Source organism: Hoplias malabaricus, chromosome 1 (assembly GCF_029633855.1).
Source record: "Hoplias malabaricus isolate fHopMal1 chromosome 1, fHopMal1.hap1, whole genome shotgun sequence".
Taxonomy (NCBI): Eukaryota; Metazoa; Chordata; class Actinopteri; order Characiformes; family Erythrinidae; genus Hoplias; species Hoplias malabaricus.
The window spans coordinates 24350304-24371622 of NC_089800.1; the positions used below are offsets into that span (position 1 = coordinate 24350304).

At 39.2% G+C, this 21319-nt stretch overlaps 2 protein-coding genes across 3 annotated transcripts in view; both read right to left on the minus strand.

Moving 5' to 3' along the window:
- gabbr1a (gamma-aminobutyric acid (GABA) B receptor, 1a) overlaps positions 1–12833 on the minus strand; it is a 97094-nt gene extending 84261 nt beyond the window's left edge. For both annotated transcript variants that reach the window (XM_066660064.1, XM_066660057.1), the window contains exons 1-6: positions 12550–12833; positions 8668–8754; positions 6222–6286; positions 5858–5996; positions 2918–3103; positions 865–882 (exon numbers count right to left, since the gene is read on the minus strand). In XM_066660064.1, coding sequence (XP_066516161.1) covers positions 865–882; positions 2918–3103; positions 5858–5996; positions 6222–6286; positions 8668–8754; positions 12550–12595 — 541 coding nt within the window. In that variant the 5' untranslated portion in view covers positions 12596–12833. The remainder of the gene's footprint in view (positions 1–864; positions 883–2917; positions 3104–5857; positions 5997–6221; positions 6287–8667; positions 8755–12549) is intronic.
- A 1520-nt stretch (positions 12834–14353) lies between these two features.
- On the minus strand, positions 14354–20886 carry sh3bp5la (SH3-binding domain protein 5-like, a). Its single transcript, XM_066660111.1, has 6 exons — positions 20262–20886; positions 19541–19603; positions 19118–19246; positions 18183–18341; positions 17704–17877; positions 14354–17320 (listed from the first exon to the last, which is right to left on the minus strand). The coding sequence occupies exons 1-6, from the start codon at positions 20520–20522 to the stop codon at positions 16718–16720; spliced, it is 1389 nt and encodes a 462-aa protein (XP_066516208.1). The 5' UTR covers positions 20523–20886; the 3' UTR covers positions 14354–16717.
- Positions 20887–21319: the final 433 nt, after the last annotated feature.

The window sequence follows — 21319 nt, forward strand, 5'->3', positions numbered from 1 at the left end:
GGGAAAATAAAATAAAACGTTACAAAGAGTGTAAAGTAAAAGAGAGGTGGGTATGAAGGATAAACCTGTGTGTATGTGTGGAACCGAGCATTAAGAAGAGAGCATTGGCCTTGTTGGCTAGAGATGATTCTTCCTGAAGGGAAGGACTAGGCTTTCTGTTTGGCCTTAATAACTGACTCAGAACTTAGTACATATGGGTTCTTCATTTTATGGCATAAAACGTGTTTTAAATGCAAAGACAAACAAGTTAACGTTAACCTTCAAAAATTATATGTAGCTCTCAGCATATGGTTCCATTTTCAGACCAAATCCTGGTAAAAGAGAGCCCCCTTGTGGCCAGAAAAATCTTTACAATTAAGGCCTAGGCCTCAGTGTCGATTGCAGCTATGAATCACAGCTCATTTCACGTGTGGCAACTTCAAAACATCAAAACAACCTTCAGCAGAATCTGAGCTCAGATCCCAGATCTGAATATTCAGTAACACTAGTGGGGCCCAACTGCAATTTGAAAGGCTAATTAATTTTCTGATCACAAAAGTAGCAGTTGTGATTAGCATTGTCTTAACATGTTTTACTCTGGGAAATTCAATCCAATAACACTAACCCAATTACCGTAGATGGTGATAACTCAACCACAACCTAAAATACAGTCCTGAATCGTAATTTACTGAAAAAAAAATACTGATCAGAAAAATCACATTTAAAACATTTTCCAGGAATCATTCAGCTCTAAACAGCAGCATGCAGTTTAATCTAATTTTCAGTTCATTATTTATAAACTTCTCCTTTGTAGGTGTATGTCCACATGGACATAAATATGGAGTTTTTGTCTAATTTTGAATACGAATGAACTCTAAGTCTTACCTGTGTAACTCCCGTCGTCTGTTAGCAAGTGGAAACAGAGCAAATACAATGCATGTTAAAGCACTGAAGGCAGTAACTAGATATCATAAAGATATAGGGGTATCAGGGGTGGTTGTGTTACAACAGTAAAATGTAATTTAGAGTGTTATGTCATGAAATCACATAGAATCCTTACAGTTTTCTCATTGCTTGACTTAGCAACAGCCAGAAGAATATTGCAGCCACTTTGGCTTGGTTTATTTAAGTACAATTAAAACTTGCAGACTGGGTCAGATACCATCAGATACCAAAACGTGATACAAATATATTAAATATAAGATTATTTGCCATTTTATCATGGTTCACTATGAGTTCCCTAAAGTGATCTCAAAAATGTTCTGTAATAAATAAACATTGCACTAAAGTTCATTGTCTTAGGAATAAGGTTGTGCGGTATCACATTTTACTATAGAGTTTCATCACTTCCAAGCATCACTGTGATATATAGTAATGCTGTGTGTGTGTGTGTGTGTGTGTGTGTGTGTGTGCAAATACAGCAAGGTTTAACTGCATATACCAGGTAGAGCATGGTTTTATCATGTCATGGTAGCTCACAGAGCAGCCATAAGAAATTCTCTGGATTTAACACGGATAAACTGCATTAGTGTACGCAAACATCCACAACATTTGACCTTAATTTTATGCAGACTTTATCCTGCTAGTGGTGTTTGAACAGCGCCTCTGATGTCTCCTGCATGTTCAAGACACGTCTGACACAGAATATCTCCATCTGTGCGCTGCATGTGTGAGTGGACCACTCCGGTCCATCTGCAGATCTGATACTCCAGAGGTTCACGTGTGAAAGGGGCTATGGAGAAGTTTAATTGCATGGAGTTCAGCACCAAAATCTTGTTAGCTATTTTTATATTATTCTGTTTCTTCCCTGTTTTTCAGCATATAACATCACCAAACAGTGAAGACAAAATGCTTGTGTGTTGGCATTCCAATCTTACAGGGACCCAATAAAACAGAGGAATGCTAAAATTCCTGCTAAAGTGTCACTGTCTTACAGGAACAACCCTTAATGCAATTCAACTCCAATCTCCTATTTGTCAGTTGACTAGATAGACATGGAACTAAAAAAGCAGAAGGGTGAAGGATGACTAATACACAAATATAATAGCACAACACACAGTAACATGCTGCAAATGTTCAGTGTCACTGCTGTGCCACAAAAGGCCCGTCATTAAATAAAAAAAAAACCTACTCAGGGGTGGTCCCTTTGGTACTTTCAATTGGTGGATTGGGTAGAGGGATCTCAGTCTGACATGAAAGACAGGCTACAATCACTAATTGTAAACCTGCAAAGTACACCTACTCAGTAAGGGTTTCTGATAAACATTAAATGATAATTTAAGCCAATAGGGGGCGGCACGGTGGAGCAGCAGGTAGGTGTCGCAGTCACACAGCTCTGGGGACCTGGAGGTTTTGGGTTTGAGTCCCACTCCGGGTGAATGTCTGTGAGGAGTGTGGTGTGTTCTCCCTGTGTCTGCGTGCGTTTCCTCCGGGTGACTGTCTGTGAGGAGTGTGGTGTGTTTTCCCTGTGTCTGCATGGGTCTCCTCCGGGTGCTCCGGTTTCCTCCCAAGCACCAAAAACACACGTTGATAGGTGGATTGGCAACTTAAAAGTGTCCGTAGGTGTGTGTGTGTGAGAGTGAATGTGCATGTTGCCCTGTGAAGGACTGGCGCCCCCTCCAGGGTGTGTTCCTGCCTTGCACCCAATGATTCCGGGTAGGCTTCGGACCCACCACAACCCTGAACTGAATAAGGGTTACAGATAATGAATGAATAAGCCAATTGGGTGAAGCTTGCAAAAACTGACAAAAAATAACTCGCATCACCAAAAGTGTAAAGTTTCAAAAGATGAAAATACTTTTTTCAATGGAAGCTCATTTGCAAAATATGTATATTAATGCATGATGAGACAAACAAAATAAAAAATACTAGCTTTTATTATGCCAGAAATATAATGAAAGTGTGCTGTTTGTGTGTAGTTTAGTGAAGAATAACTCACAAATACACAGTGGTTTGGGCGCATCCCATTTCCCCAATTTGGTGCAGTGAGAGACATTTCTGCCCTCCAGTTGGAATCCAGAATTACAGCTGTAATGCAGCATTGTGCCCTCTGCTGGTGGTCCAGGGGGAATCACAGTCACTCTTCCGTTCTCTAAATATGTCCAGACAAGTGGACACAGCATCACTGAGAAGGATAGATGCTTTTAGTTCATCTGTTCTGTTGTTTAGGAATGAAGCACTACATACAAAAGCTATAGCACATTTTTGAGATGCTTCCATTTTCTTTTCGTATGAAACTCTGGCAGCCTGCTCCAGTAAACAAACATTCACAAGCAGTTCATACCATATTTCTAATGCCATTTAATGTAATATTGTAAGACTGATGATAGCTTGATTTAATACTGTATCTCAGTAACAATGGAAATAGTTGTGATAAATGACTATGTGGGCTGACATACATTCTACAACATTCTAATTTGTGAAAAGTAAAAAGATGACTTTTATCGTTTTAATGACTAATTGGATTGTATTTTGTAAATAAGCACATTTAGAATTTGAAGCCTGAAGCACATTCAAAAAGAGGTTGGGATAGGACAAATACAATTAAAAAGACAGTGCTTATCCTATAGTCTAGTTGGACTATTCCACTATAAGCAGGTGAGTTGGCAACAGGTAAGTTATCAAGATTAGTTTAATAAATAGATTTTGCCATAAAAAGGGATTTTGGCTCCCAACTTTGTCCTAAACTTCATGAGAGTAATGTCAAACAGCTCAAAAACACATTCATAATATTGTGAAAAATTCAGGGAATGACAGATGAGAGTGCTTCAGAAACTGCTGTTTAACACAGTCTGAGGATGCATCAAGAAATGCAACCTAAAATTCTATTCCACAAGGAGAAGGCTATATTTGAATTCTGTGCTTCAGGCATCTAATTTACATGTATGAGATTGAGGAGTGTGGTGTGTTCTCCCTGTGTCTGTGTGGGTATCCTCCGGGTGACTGTCTGTGAGGAGTGTGGTGTGTTCTCCCTGTGTCTGCGTGGGTTTCCTCCGGGTGCTCCGGTTTCCTCCCATGCTCCAAACACACATTGGTAGGTGGATTGGAGACTCAAAAGTGTCCGTAGGTGTAAGTGAGTGTGTGTCGCCCTGTGAAGGACTGGTGCCCCCTCCAGGGTGTATCCCTGCCTTGCATCCAGTGATTTCCAGGTAGGCTCTGGACCCACCGTGACCTTGAACTGGATAAGGGTCACAGACAATGAATGAATGAATTTGTATATTTTTTATATTTATAAAATGCCATCAAGCTGGTTAGTGAAAGACTGGAAATCTTTTCTCTGTGCTTTGGGCAGAAATACAATTTCATGAGAATAAAGAAATCACAGATTTTTTTATATTACATCTTTTAAAATGTATATATAATCACTTTAAGAAATGTGTTTAAATCAGAACCTGTGTGATTCTCACTTAAAGGAGCTGCAAAATACAACCTACAAACTTCAAAGCGTTCCAGTTTCACTGAACAAATCCCTGTTATGTAACACCATATGAAAGATTTAGCCTTAGCTTTACCTAGATGTGAAGCTTTATGTGAATCTTTATACCAATTTTCGTGCACACTGAGGCAATGTTTCTGAATAAACCTGACGTGTTTGCAGACATGGGGTGAGTCCCAGTGTGCTGGTCAGTGGGAATTTGTAAAATGATGTCAGAAAAAGACTCTCACTGAAGGCTGAACGGATAGGAGTTTCATGTCAACATCACTCACCAGTACAAGAGTTTCAGTCGTCTGCTTTGGATCTATGCAGTAGACTAATGAAGCTTATATGCTGGGGTGTGAAGGCTGTAACCATGGTTACAGTTATGGTCCTTTCAAATTCCAAAATGTATAACCTAGCATTCAGCCTTTTTGCGAATCACATCCAAAAATGGAAAAGATTGTTTTTCACTCCCATCTCTTAGACACTGTCAAATGTTACCAAATTAATTTTCTAACATGTGCAGAACTACATAAGATTAATTAATTCCACAAGTAAAAGTTTTTTTAACATTTGCGTGCTCTGAAACAATGCACTACTTGAGAGCCTAATTATTTTTTGCAGCAAAACCTGTTGAATTCTTGCGTCCCTGTAGAGGTTTAAAACTAAATGTGGTGATCAGAAAAAGTGCTGCTGCTAAAACTTCTGCCATAAAACTGTGACTTATATATAAATAATTAAATTGAAAAAAACCCATTACATCATTGTAACAGGGCAACACACACGCACACATTCACACTCACACCTACAGACACTTTTGAGTCACCAATCCACCTACCAACGTGTGTTTTGGGACTGTGGGAGGAAACCGGAGCACCTGGAGGAAACCCACGCAGACATGGGGATAACGCACCACACTCTTCACAGACAGTCACCCGGAGTGGGAATCGAACCCACAACCTCCAGGTCCCTGGAGCTGTGTGACTGCGACACCTACCTGCTGCGCCACCGTCCTGCTAAATAAATCATCACTGTCTAAAAATATTTCCAAAATTTAAAAAAAAAAAATTCAAAAATTTCCCAGTCAAAAACATACTTAAGCTTGTTGTTATAATACAGCAAATACCCCAGTGTTAAAATGATTTGTGTTGATTTAACACTGGGGAATATGCTGTATTTTATTCATATTTTTATTCAAATTATTTGGCCCATCTATTAAGACATTTTGACATGATGAAAAGAGCAGTTAATTTCTTCAAACTTTGAAAAAATTTGAATCTGAAAAATGGAGATATTTGTTTTCTTTTGGACAATGACCAAATAGTAAGCATTTTTAAAATAAATGCTACTTATTTATACTGCGTAATCCCCCTCATCTATTGCTTTTACCAGTTACAGTCTTAAGAAGACTCAAAATCCACAGGTATGTGGTAGTGATAAGTGTGCCATTGATGTGCTTACAGCATCGGCTCTGCTGGTCCATGTCAGTCCAGGTGCCGTCGGAAAGGCACTTGCGGACCTTTGGGCCCAGGATCACCCTGCTGCCTCGGCAGATGTACTCTATCTCATAGTCTACAGGCAAAATCTGCACACTGCGAATCTACAGAAGAACAGAGAGAGAGACAGAGGCAGTGAGAGAGAGAGAGACAGAGAGAGAAAGAGAGAGACAGAGACAGTGAGAGAGAGAGAGAATGAGAGAGAAGAAAAGGGGATATGAGGGGAAAGAGATGACATATGAGATTCCTTTGTTATGTAATGATGTGCTCTCTGGGCTAATGCGGTAGTGTGGTGGAGCTGTCAATCTAATGCACTGCACCAACTCTACCTGCTCCTGAGTTAGTCCTCTGTACCGAATCCCTCCATCTCTAGGGGGGCGAATGATGGCGCATCCTGAGAAAGAAAAGAGAGAGAAAGAGATAAAAAAAAGAATGTGGTTAATGTGCATATATGTAAAACCTTTACAGCACATAAACAACTGCATGCGCATAAAAAACTACACTCCTTATAGCTAGTGAACTCAGCTACTTCAAGTGCACCCACAAGGGGCAGACGGCATGCATAATCTCACTTGAAAAGCACAAAATGTAATGGGATGCAGAAACAGCTGCACTTGAGCTTGAGGTCACTTTGCTCAATGCCAAGCAGGAGCTAGAGGTGTATTACGCCCCTAAGCCCCTACGGCTGTGTAGCAGTGTAACTGCAGTCTCTGAAGTGAAGGAGGATGAGTTGAATTGATGTTTGTGATCAGCAGCTGACCTCATTAAAGCTCTAAAACCTGTATTTCATCAAAAAAAACATTCAAGCATCTATTGAAAGGCCTTCCCAGAAGAAAAGAAGCTGCACTACATAATGAAGCACAGGCTCCTGAGTAATACACTTGATTTAAGAACAAATAAGTGACTATCAAGTGCCTACAAAGCTGTGTTTGCATATTAGGTGTGTAAAAATACATCAATAAGGAAAGCAACAATAGAAATGCATTATTTTTGAGTGTTAGCAAGGAAAGTATAGATAATAATATTTGATGAAGTACATTTTGAAAAAATAATATTTATTTAACACCAAAAAAGGACCACTTTCTCTACTGATGTTTGTTAAGGAGTTAGTGGCATCTTATATTCACGTCTTTTTTTTTATATGAAGCATGTAGATCTGTAATTTCTAATAAAAATACTCCTGCTGACATGCAAAGCTCTGAAATCTCTATCACAACAATATTCTAATCAAATGAAATCAAAATCTGTTTTAAAATCTATATTTAAAAAAAATAGAGAGTTCAAACTTTTTTATGTTGATACAAAGCAGTAATAGGACAAAAGATCAGCAACATATAAAACACCCCAAAGGCATCAGTGGCAAAGAAAAAAAACCCTTCAAAGCTAGAGGAAGACATCTTGAAAGGAACCAAGTCTCACAAAGGGGACTCGTCCTCCTCTGGATTATAGATTATTGATAAAAAAAAGTCACAGTATCACATTATAATTCTGGTTGATGTTTAATGGCAAAAATAATAATTATATGTCACTCATATTCTAACCCAATATGCTGCCTTATTCTTTACAAAAAACATGGTGTGGGTTTTTTTTAAATTAAATTATTGTCATTTGTTTGAGTCTGTCTTAAAACCACCATAGCAATTAATATTAATGTTGTGTTGATATATACACAGTCTTTGGTAAATGTTAAGTGATCTTTTACAGAGAAAAATGGCAAAATGTTTTTATACATATTTTTTTAACATTGGAAAAGGATTTTTTTTTATTCTGTACACACTGTGCTACAGATGGATCTACAGGGGTTGGACAATGAAACACCCCAAAGTGGCTCAATAATATTTAGATCTGGTGACTGTGCAGGCCATGGGAGACATTCAACTTCACTTTCATGTTCATCAAACCAATCTTTCACCAGTCTTGCTGTGTGTATTGGTGCATTGTCGTCCTGATACACGGCACCGCCTTCAGGACACAATGTTTGAACCATTGGGTGCACATGGTCTTACTGGTGCAATGTGCAATTAATGAAGATTGGCCACCAGGCTGCTCCAATTTAGCCATGAAACCTCCCACACTCAAACGACAGGTGTTTCAGTTTCATTGTCTAAACCCTGTATATAGCACCTTATAGAAAAGGGTTCTGTACGGCACCAAAAATGTTTCTTCTATTGTTACAATGTCAAGCTTATTACAATCGCAGAAACATTTTGGTGCCACGTAGAACCCATTTCTAAACGGTGCTTTATACAATCATCTGTAGCACATCCTCCAACAATCTGAAGAAGCCCTTAATCACGCAAAACCTTCTTCAAGTGTTCAGGGTTCTATACAGGACCATGTCCTTTAATTAAGAACCCTTATAGAAGCATCATTTTTAAGAGTGTAATGAATGTGTCAATTTAGTTTCACTAGGATTTTCTTATTCTTTTATTTTATTTTTTATCATTCTGACATTACGTCTACATTCACTGTAATACACACAAGTACATGAGCTAAACTTTTTAATATAAACGTGAAAGTTATAAACAATAGGAAACAGCAATCTCTCTGCTATCGCTTCTAAATTCATTACAAATACATTAGAGAAAGTGCCCCATAAAACACTTTCAGAAACGCAAAACATTCTTTCATTTTACTCTCATCGAACAAGTGCGGCCAACCACTTTGCATGTCAGAAAGAGGATACAGCAGAGCATCTCTCTATGGTATTGCATCACATCTCTCTCTCTCTCTCTCTCACTCACACACAGACACACACACATACAGAATCATTACCTCCGGTTGTTGAATTATGTATGGACGTGATAAGAGTGGGAAGCATGCTGAAAATTACAAGAAACAACAGCTGCGCCATTTCTGCATCTAATAAAAGATAAGAGAGAAAGGAGTGGGTTAAAAACAACAGTTGCAGTCCATTCCAGTTTTTCAAAACAACTTTTTATTGTAGTTCTACCATGAATTGAATTAAAAATAGCTTTAAAATGTTTTTAAATACATATTTTGGAAGTTTTTATTCAATATATATATATATTGCTATTGTTCGTATTAAAGCTTCCCAGAGCCTTCACACAGTGGACAACACACTACTACAACACTACTGTTGTGTTTTCTATCATCCAGCACCACACCTGATTCAGCTCATTCCTTAACAAGCTCCTCACGTAATTGGTCAAAACATGTAACCATCTACCGTTAAAAAAATAAGGAAGCCCCCACATTAATAGCATACTATAAATGAAGGAGGAACTTTTGGAAAACATTTGTGGGTGAGATGTATTGATTTTTTTGTTCCATTATCTGGTCAGTGCAGAAGGGAAAGCCGATAGCTAACATTGCTGCTAGAAGACAGTGTCTTATTCCAAATGTATAACTGAGTTAACGGTCTTCAAATAATCATTACATTGGGGAAGATGTATTATGTAAACAACAGAGTTTTGTTAAACAATCGCAAATTAGGTTTGAGTTACAGTAATGCAGTATTTAAGTTATATTTGTCTTTACACTCTTGACATTCTGAGTTCAAGTAGAGGGTCAGTGAGCCGATCATCATTTGAGATTAAGGTTGTAGATGGCTGCTAAGCTCCCACAGCAGTTATGACACTTCTCAGAGATCCACAGGCTCTAAATTCTGAAACTGCAATTTCAAAACCACATTTGAGACATGCCTCTCTTTTCTACATTTTTTAACTTTATCTCAGGTCCCACTGGCCTTTTAAAATGACATTTATCTTGGTCAGATTGGGCGACTCCCCCCTATTTGTGTATGATGCCCTTGCACAGTATGTTTGAGGCTGAGGGACACAAAATTAAAATACAGAACACTGCAAGACATGAGTAAGATATCAGACTCTAATTCAAGCCAAATTTTGTAATATGTATGGCCTATGTATGGCCTACAGACAAAGCAGCTTCTCTATTACTAACATAATCGGCTCTATACTAACACAGTCAACAATGGCACCTCTGATGTATATTAATGTTTTACATAGAACAACATTGTGCTCTTAGTTCTTTTTTGATATTGTCACCTACAGAACCTTCCTCAGCCAGTGGTCTCTAATCTATTACGCCCAAGCTTTCACTGTGTGTTTAGCACAAGGTAAAGATTTCATGAGCACACTCTCTTCCACTTTACTGAACAGCGAGAGAGAGGGAAACTCAGAGTAGGTCAAATAAGCATGGACCATACACACACAAACACAAATACACACACACACACACACACACAAACATGAAAACTCACATGGATATGGCATTTAAAAAGTGTTCATTTACCATACAGTGAGAGCTTTTATGTACATTAGAGATACAACATGACCAGTCATTTGTGGGTAAAATACAGGCTGTGCAGAGTTTAAATGTCATAATGTCACAGAGAAAGTGCAGCTTTGCAGCTTCAACCTGATAAAAGATATTAAAAAGGAAGAGCAAGTGAGAGAGAGAGAGGGGGAGGAAAGAAAGAAAACCCTCTTGGTGACAGAAAGAGTAAGATAAATATGGAGAGAGAGAGAGAGAAAGAGAGAGAGAGAGATATTAGGGATATTAAAGCACTCCAGGCTCTCAGTAGGTGGTGTTCACACTGAGGTGAGGATCAAGGAAGGAACTACTTAAAGTTTAAAAGCCTCATCCAGTGGCTTCACGTCCACAACACAGCAACTCTGCAGGAAACCACTCCAACTGACTTTAGAGAGCTAAGGCTACTCCGCTGATAGTGTTATTTTCCTGAGAACACGATCCATATGATGGGCTAACCTTAATAAACTGTTACAGCCTTGTAAACGGTTTGTAAACAGAACTCCAGGCATGAGTGGATTTGCCGTAAGATGGTGGAGTGACAAAACCTAATGTTTCACAAAAAAAATAAATAAAAGGATCACTGGAGGGGGCGCCAGTCCTTTACAGGGCAACACACACACACACACACACACAAATTCACTCCTACGGACACTTTTGAGTCGCCAATCCACCTGCCAACGTGTGTTTTTGGACTGTGGGAGGAAACCGGAGCACCCAGAGGAAACCCACACAGACAAAGGGAGAACACACCACACTCCTAACAGACAGTCACCCGGAGGAAACCCACACAGACACAGGGAGAACACACCACACTCCTCACAGACAGTCACCCGGAGGAAACCCGCGCAGACACAGGGAGAACACACCACACTCCTCACAGACAGTCACCGGACAGCGGGACTCGAACCCACAACCTCCAGGACCCTGGAGCTGTGACAGAAATACTATCTGCTGCACCTGCTGTACCATAAACAAACATATTAGTAATAAAATAAGTGACTCATAAGGGGTTTAATAACAACAACTAAAGGAAAACTTGAACTGTTCAATTACTTTTCAAATTTGGTGTGTGCCAATGACAAAACCTCATGGCAGCTGCCAGCACTGACATTCTGACCTTATTAGCGGTAGTTATGAATTTTAACTTTACATATTCTAGCTGAGGGCGGCACGGTGGCGCAGCAGGTAGTGTCGCAGTCACACAGCTCCAGGGACCTGGAGGTTGTGGGTTCAATTCCTGCTCTGGGTGACTGTCTGTGAGGAGTTGGTGTGTTCTCCCTGTGTCCGAGTGGGTTTCCGGGTGCTCCGGTTTCCTCCCACAGTCCAAAAACACACGTTGCAGGTGGATTGGCGACTCAAAAAGTCTCCATAGGTGTGAGCGTGTGAGTGAATGTGTGTGTATGTGTCTGTGTTGCCCTGTGAAGGACTGGCGCCCCCTCCAGGGTGTATTCCCGCCTTGCGCCAAATGATTCCAGGTAGACTTTACCTCCGCTCATTCCTGCAGACTTTATAAGGAGTGTTTCTATCTAGACATTGATTTTAAGCAATTATGATATCAAGACAGCCAATAGGAGCAGAACACATTTACATATACTAGTGTTACAGGCAGAGTTAGAGGCCTGTTTTGTTTTAAAAGAGTAATAATTGTATGACATTAAACATTACAAACCTTATGTGTGGACCTTTATGTATTTTTTTTCTTTTTGTTTTACATAAATGCAATAAGAAAACAGACTAACAAACAAGAATGAAATATATACAGCACAGAGACATTAAACATTATAAAAAAATACCTTAGATCAACAGGGAATTAAGTTCACAATAATATTCTCATATTAGCTTTTATCAATATTCATTTTTTCCCAGCACCATGGACAGGGGCCAGAGCATCCTTTAAAAACAGGCCTCTGGTAAAAGAAAGTGGGGAGTTCATGTTTGGTTCGAATCCCTGCTGTGGTTGCCCTCTACTTGAACACTGCCCATTAACAACAGTGATGCTACACATTATAAGACTACACCACTGTGAGGGATATTATAATTTGTTCATGTAATTTTCAATGTATCTGATATGCACCAGATGGAGGACTGAAGTGAAGTTTCTGAGCAGCTCTGAGGTCAGTGCAGGTCAAGCCTGTGGACAATGTAAAAGGGCAAAAGCATAATAATATGGAGCCACTGCATTTTACTGTGTGCAATAAACAACAGTGGGGTGGCGTTGTACGTGGATCCAAATGAGCAGAAGTACAGCAGCAGGAAGCTATGGACGGGACAATGAAGACCTAGAAGACGAACTCACCCTGAAAACAACAGCAGCAGCAACAAAAACAACAACAACAACATGGACAACGCTGAATTACTTACAGAAGAGAAAGAGCAAAGGGCCCGAGGGGACAACGTCCTTCAGCATCCACTTTAGGGCAAAGAAATAACGTCCGTGTAGTGGCTCCTCACATCCTCATATGTCACTGATTATCAGTATCATAGTTCGCCCTCCCCTCTGTGTTCATTAGTGCACCAGCTGCAGATATGGCTGACTAACTTATGGCTTATTCACAGCGGCGTATATATTGCTTTAGCAAAGAAAAAAAAATGCATATTACAAGCTACACACACACACACAGTCCACATTCGGTCCTCCTTCCTGTCTCTCTCCCACTCTCCTCTCCCTCTCTTTCTCCCTTCCTCTCTCCCACTCCCTATCTCTCTCCCACTCTTCCTCTCTCCCTCAATCTCTCTCTTCCTCTCGCCCTCTCTCTCTCTCCCACCGGCGCCGTGACGTCACGCGTAGGAAACGTAAGGTACGTAACGGTTCCCTAAAAATGGCCATTAATTTAAACAGAAAGAGACAACGAAAGGAAGTTCCCCTTTCTTTTTCTTACTTCTTTAAATGGTCCCAAAGAATAAAAGAGTAGAAAAAACCATATTTTGATCTGTCTATAGCTCTCTCTCGCGTGTGGAGCTGCCTCCCCTGCCTTTCTCTCCACCACTTCCTTCTTTTTTCTGCACCCCCCCCCCCCCCCCCACCACCATCTTATGCACTTCTTCTATTTATACGCTGTTGATGAATAATTGAGGATGGCAGAAGATTCTGCTTTTTGATGAAGTGTCACGTTGTTCTCGGTGTGAGGTGTTTCTCTCTCTCTCTGTGTTCAGGGGGATTCCTCATTTAAAAGCATACAGCGTTTCACCCCATACACTAAATGGCTAATAGCACAGTGAGAATTACAGTGGGAAGCAGTGAGTTAAGCCTAAATGCTATATGTAGCACTGTGTAATATTTTCATTAACGTAGTGTCTAATATTTTGTATTGGTGTGTAATTGAATAATAATAAAGAAATGGAGTTCTACAGTAGATTAATGTAGGGCTGTGAGATACTTTGTGGATTCTGTCTGTTATCGCCTGTTGTAAGAGAAGTGTTATAATGAAGTAAAATTATGCAGTAAGATACAGGATTGATTTAATGCTGTGTAGTTCTTCAATATTAATCTATAATTTGTTATTTAAACAACAATTTGTTAATTGAAGTACTCTTTAACAAATCCTGATGAACAGTCTGAAGTATTACAGTACTGTACTTCACACACATGCAACACTGTACCAGGGATCTAAAACACTTTAATAACTGATTATAAAAATAATGTGTGCTTATGTAATGCAGGTAGTGCAGCTCCAGGGTCCTAGAGGTTGTGGGTTCAAGTCCCGCTCTGGGTGACTTGTCTGTGAGGAGTTGGTGTGCTCCGGATTCCTCCCACGGTCCAAAAACACACCTGAGTCGGTGGATTGGTGACTCAAAAGTGTGAATGTGTGAGCATGTGTCGCCCTGTGAAAGACTGGCGCCCCCTCCAGGGTGTGTTCCTGCCTTGCACCCAATGATTCCAGGTAGGCTCCGGACCCACTGCGACCCTGAACTGGATAAGGGTTACAGACAATGAATGAATGAATGAATGAATGAATGTTCTCATTGTTAATGCAATTATTCAGCATATGAACACTGACAATACCCACATTATACTAATGTGTACAGTCAAATATTTGATATTCTTTGGTCAGCATACGTAGGCACACCTTAAACAATGCCTTTGCTAGGTGGAATGCATTTGCTTCATTGCAAGTTTGCAGTTTGAAAAACAAATACAGAGTAAAAAGGCTGCGATTCAGCTTCGAGTTTACACACCCATTGATTTAATGTTCCATCAGACACTGCATTAGTGTCCTTCATGCACATCTTCATTAAGAACAACTTTATATGACTTTAGAGAACAGGTAATCAAACTGAAACATGTAGAAATTTTGATTAAAGAATACATTACAAAACATAGACATAAATGTAGCTAAAGTAGACAGGAGAATCAGTTCCAAAATATACAGCTATAAGAAGCTTAAATAATCAATACAAAGAAATTGCACTTTCAGAAGCACGTTGATTTATAACATCACAATATTTATATATAAATAGAACAAAGCTTTTATTTCTTCAAACGCTGTCGTCACGCAAAAAAATAAAAATAAAATAAAATCTTTAAGTTGTCAGTTTTTCAGTCCAGCTCAAAAGGAAACAATCAGTAGTACACGCATTCACTGCCTTACACTGAAAGATCACATGAATAAAATGATAATTCAAGCAAAACTATGTTTACATCCTAATGAGAACCCTACACAAGCACACGGGCTGGTGATTTAATGCATGCTGAACAGATTGCACTGTAACTGACATTAGTCCATTGATTTAAAGGTAAACTATATAGGTTAATAATCTAATACTCAACAGTTACGTCTGTAATTGAGCAAAACACAGCGAAATAAGACATCGTTCCAAAAATGTTGATATTTCAAGTGTTCTGAAGCCAGCAATAACACAGGCAGTAATCGCTGATACAAACATGGTCACATGTTAGTACCGAACCTTTATTGATGACCATGTGAAACGTGTGTAGGCTGAAGATTTATTCATATGAACGCATGCTGTCAAAAAAATATATATTGTATGTAAACACACATATATGAACTTAAAGCATAAAAGCTACAATATTATTGTCAGTTAAAAGAAGTCTGCATCAATAGCCTTCTTTTTAAGACCTGGGGGTATTTCACAAATCAGGGTTTCTCAGTTTTGCCAGGTCTCTTACTCAAGCTAAATGTGTCCAATAGTAAAAGAGCTGAGAAATATTCCTACTCCACTCTGGGTTTAGTTTAGCTGGCTAACTGAGACACGCTGCTTTCTGGAACACCAGGGTAAACCAAATAATGGGGGGGGGGGATCGACAATATACAATTACAATGAACTTTCCTTTGCCTTCAAAACTGTTGTTGGAATTCTGCTTTTTTTTCCCCCCAAAGGAAACAGCTGTAAAACACTCTCAGCTACTGAGTCTTCTTTTAATTACTCTTTAAATATCAGTTTGACATAACCCACAACACACACTGTCTGGGTTAAGGATGTGTAGAGTTCAGAGGCAGCTAATTAATGGTTTTTAGCAGCATTGTCACTTGGGTGCCACCCCCATCAGTAAATCTAACAATTTTCCATATTTGTATTTTTACAATCCTTTTCCCTTTTTGGAACATACTTTTGGTGATAAAATGTAAAGTAAAAGATGAAGTTTTGAACTGGGTAGTTTAAAGTATTTATATAAACCAGTAGCTTAAAAACCTATTAATGTAATAAACAGCAATTATGACTATGATTAATTATAGATTAAAGTAATTAACAGCTAATTAGGGCTAGGTTCAGGGTATTTTTCTATGTTCTGTCAGTATGATTGTTCAGATGAGTGTGTGTGGCATGCATTTGACATCCGCAGTAGCAACGCTGTATTTACATCACAGAATAAAGCTGCTAATACGCCACTAGACTCTATAGAACTAAATGATTAAAGGAGGAAGCTGAGGCCAAATTTGGTAAAATGACAAAAAATGTTAAAGTTTCCAGATTAATCACATGCTTTAACGCATTAATGTTGACAGCACTAATTAATTTTCAAGTTTTGCTGTTGCTACCAACAACAATGCACTTTGTTACATTTCTTTACACATGGGTTGGCTTTGAGCCCATCTCAGATCAGTTGTTATCTGCTATAAGACCATCACCTTATTTTAGACCATTTCCATAATCTGCATAGATTCAAATGCATCCCATTGACATTAACACAATATGTAGAGGATTCTAATATTCTTAAATGTGGAAAAGTGATCAAGATGAATATTTCGCAACCATTTTAAAACATAATATGCAGAATATATATTATTATTATTATTGCAGGTGTAAAATACTAAAATAATAGCCATAAAGGCATTTTAGACTTATTCTGGTGTCTTTTGGGACACACTGATTAAACCGGTCTAAATTAGAATAAAGGGCTATTTCACTAAAGTCTTTGAGAGAAAACTCTGCTAAACGTCTACACAACACAGACCTAAGCAGTGGAATTAGAGTCTGGTGAATGTCATGCTGCATTTGTGACATAACGCTTTCTTTCCAAAGTACTGAAACCCGAAAACCCTTCAAGCTTAGTACAGAGCATCAACGCTCACAAACTGACACTTCTCTGGTGCTGTTTCCAAAACTGCTCTTGCTTCTCCTTCTCTGAAATGTCAAGCGTTTTGTCCAATTTGTTTGTCAGTCTTCCAATCTCACCATTCTTTGATTTTCCTTTCTCTTCATCTTCTCCCGAGAGACTCACCGTGTCACTCAGATGGCCTAGGTGCTCTACAGAGTCACACTTTTCCAAGTCAGAGGCAATCGTTTTAAAGCTGGTAACTGAGGCAGAATCTGAACCAGCTACCTCTCCACCTGTTGTTCTCTCTTTCGCTTTCTTCCACCAACCAGACTCCCTATGTCTCTCCACCCACTCCATGGTCTTAGTTACACCCTCATTTCCATCCACCCAATCATCGGACTTGGCGCAGACTCCGTAAAGTCCCTCTTCTGTCCCTGTATTAATGACTGACTCAGCTCCGACAGGAGGACTTCTCACATCAAAGGCTTTTCTAGACACTTCCTCTGAATGCTCCTCTCCCCTCTGAGCATGGATCTCTTCGCTTATTCTTTCCAGGCATCGTAGAGTGACTGAGTAACGCTTCTTAACTTCTGTCACATGCTCTTCTAACTGCGTTACCTTCCATTTGTGTTCCTACAAACAAGAGAAGACAGGTCACACTACATTATAGCCAAAATGGGAGCGGTAGATGAACTGGCTAATCACCTATTTTCTTGTACTAAACTTCTTTAAACAATGAAAGCACAAGGATTATCAAAGTAAACAAAGCACTTTGGACAGAGAGTTTCTAACAGAGAAGATAATCTTAAGACTACAATGCTTATTAAAACTGGGACCATATGCTAGATTCTAATTTGACCACAGGTCCCATGGTTAACACACTTACTTGCACAGGTTTTACCACGCTGAGAGAAAAAAAGAAGCCAAATGCTATTACAGACGCTTTACAAGTAAATGTTGCACAATGCCTTTTTTAAAACTGTGTCAGTCATAGTGTAGTTTGAATTCACACTGACCTCCAGTATGTAATTGAGCTGAGCCTTAAGCTCAAAATAAGGCTTAGACTTGATAATGGCCCTCTTGAGAGACTTCTGCAGAGTCTGCACGTGAGCCTCGGCCGCTTGACACAGCTGAGTGACGCGCATGTGCTCTCGCTCACTCCGCAGTCGCTCCTCTTCTGCTTCGTTCACCTTACGAAAACAAACACAGCCAGGCATCATCTTACTGTCTCTGATATTCAACTTGTGCCTCTCCAATCAACACATACACAATACAGTCTTTCAAAATGCAAATAATCGTGAACAAACTCAGCCATTCTGGGTGTCAAGTTTCAAAATGTCCAGCAGAGGACCTATGATAACCCCAAAACAAAAGCAAATGACAAAACAAATCACGCACTATTAAAAAGGTCCAAAGTTAAAACTGAAACATGTTTAACTGTGGACTTTGAGCACAGTATCTCTCATAAGTGTTGTATACTTGATAGGGCAGATACCTTTGCAGTGGCGTGATTCAGCATCTCTTGCCATGTTTGATCCAGAGTCCTATCTGCTGTAAGGCCTTGTTCTGCCACATATACCATTTCACGTGCAGCTGTGTGCATGGAAACAGCCCTCTCATAGCTAAGAGCTGCCTTTTGCGTCTCCTGTTGGGCCTGGAGAGTGCGTAACAAAACCACAAAGCATTAAGAGACATGGCATTAGCTAGTTAGAATCAACAGGGATGGACACTTCCTTCTGGCCACAAGCTATTGTGAATGCAAAGGCCTTGGCCTGTGTGGCCACAAGCTACTGAGAGTTTTTTTTTTTTTTTTTTTTTTTTACACATCATCAGATAAAATTCACAACACAGCACTAACATTGAAACTAATACTGTCACTATGACGGCCCCCGTGCCAATTACATAAACTCAGATTTTGTTGGAATTCACCAGCTGTAATGTTTCTGTTGCATCACATAAGGTAAGTAAACTTCTACAACTAATAAATATGGCTTTATGGTATGATCAGTGGCTCTACTGATAACAAAAATAATCAGATTACGATGACTTCTACAATATAAAACACATTTGAATATGAGTGGTCGAGTGGAAGAAAGCATGTGTGTAGCTCATGAATGATTATGAGAATGACGTAACGTTCTGTCCGAGCACGTCACCAGTATCCATGACAGGCAGACACTACAAGCTCATTCTCTACCTGGAGTCACTCGTTCAGAAATTGTGTCCGTTTTCAACACGAGCAGTTATATGCTATTAGTTTTCAGTGAGTCAAATTAAAAGAAAATGGCCTTATGAAACTTCATATGGTCAACAGGACCCCTGTAAATCAACTACTAATAAATAAGGAATCAGTCTTTCATCAAGTTGGTTAAATTCTTGTGGTTTAACTTCAGGCTTATTGATACAAGTTATTTTGAGTAAACCATGTACCTCTTTAGCTAATCTCCGTGCCTCATAGTAAGGTCTCGCTTTCTCGATGCAGGTTCCCAGTTGAGAGCTCTGTGCATTGAGCTTCCTGGCTGAATCTGTAAGAATCTTTCTGTAACTCGACCTTGCTTCCTAAATAGAAAATATAATAGTAGCAGTACTCATGTCAAAAGTATACATTTTGAGCCACACTTGACCGTTTTTTTTTTTAAGAATCAACTCTCAAAAGGAATAAAAGAACATTTCAATAAATAGTAAGAAAAAAAGAGCTTAAACATTAGATTCTTAAAAATACAATACTAAAATCCGATAGTAAAATATTTATAAACACACCATTTTAGAGCCTCCAGCACATCTCAAAACATAACACCAAAACTGTGATTGTGCAGACTTTTTCAGACTGATACATGAAGATTACTGACTTACATCTAGTTGCAGCTCAAGCTGGTTTATCTCCTCACTGGCTTCATTGAGGTGCTCTAGCTCCTCCTGCATTGAGAACAATTCCAGTCAAAAAGAGTCCTCTAAAGGCATCAATAAATCAGATACTGATTTTAGATGATTAGTACCCAATCATTCATATAAAATAATATTTTTTGTATAATTTCCTTAGAAACCCATTGCGTACACAGTGATATGAGACCCTTCAGCAGTTGTACAACAAAATGTCCCAAACATCTGTCTAGAGAGGTATAAATTCCCATTTGTAATCCAGTGCTAATCACGCAACACAAGTGTCTGATCTCAGTAGTGTTTATGTTTATGACATTTGTAATGTAAAAGCATCTACTCTCTCAAACAGAATGGCTGTCTTTGTCCTAGAAGTTTACCAGCTGGGTTGTTAGATGAACTACAATAACACAGAAAGGCAGGCTAGTGAAGTTGCCTAGAGCACCTTTAAATGTCTAAGGGTTAGGATTTCCCCAGATAGGGATTAAGCTTTGGCCTGCATTATATCCTCCTTTCAATGGGAAATATCACAATTCAATATTCTGTACAGTCCAGGGTTAGATATTATTCCTGTCTTGTAAACCATCCCTATACGTTTAATAGAGTATTTTACGTCCGCAAATGCTGTTATGAATACTACATTATCGTAGTGGGTTGAGTATAGGGTTAGTTTCGAGTGTATTTATGTAAATAGTACCTGTATTCGAGGGTCCAGCTCTTCATCAGCTGCTTTCTTCCTGTTGACCTCTGTCTCTGCTTCTCGTTGTTGTTCTAGCTCAGCACATGCCTTTTTATCTCCAACGATTGCAGATTGGCCGTCGACGTCTCTGTATTTACACTCAAACACAACATTTTTCGCAACTTCGCAGAGGGGATGCCCTTGATTTTCCACTCTTTTCTCCAGAGATAAACACACAGAGCCGACCGGACTCTCTCTTAGGTCCCCACAGGCTGCCATGGAAATACACGAGGGCGTGGGCAACGAACTAATTATCTAACATTTACTACAATACTACGCTTGTGTTAAACAATTAGTCGCGGTTATTGTTCACGTCTAAATTAACATCAACTCATTTATTCCGCCTGCTCTGACTCTGTCCTCATTTTCCACTGTTAGATAGCTCTCCCTGGTCTAGTGAGGTAATAACGGACTCGAACAATCTTCTTTTTAATAAGCATTATTTGACGAGATGTCTGAACCCATTTCTTCGTAAAGATATGCCACAAGGCGTGTGTTTTGTTAAAGTCTCTCTCGCCTTCTCTTTCTCCAAAACTAGGCTAACGGTTGCGGTGTAAACCGAAGGTAAACAGAAAAGGCTACGTGAGCTTCTTCGGCTTCTGTAGAACCATGACTCGACACACGCGTCAGCGAAACGTCACAATGTAATGCCACGCCCCGTATGGCGGGAAAATTGTGTAATTTTTTTTTTTTTAATTACATTTTAGGGAATCTTGAGAATTGTTAGCCTTGCAAGTGTCAAGTACCCCTAAATGCGATGTATAGATCAAAATATATTTTATTAAATTGAAAACATAAACTGACAAAATTCTACTATACTTAATGAGATTAAGTCATGTGTTTGAACTGAACAAAACATAAACAGATGTTTAACGCAGTAATGAAATGTCACCAGATAAAAACGTGTTTCCATCCACCACACTTTAGCAAATAAACTTCAGATGACATTGGCATTAAAATGAGGGAGATGAGAGATCTCAGTGTTTTGTTGATATAATATATATATATATATCATT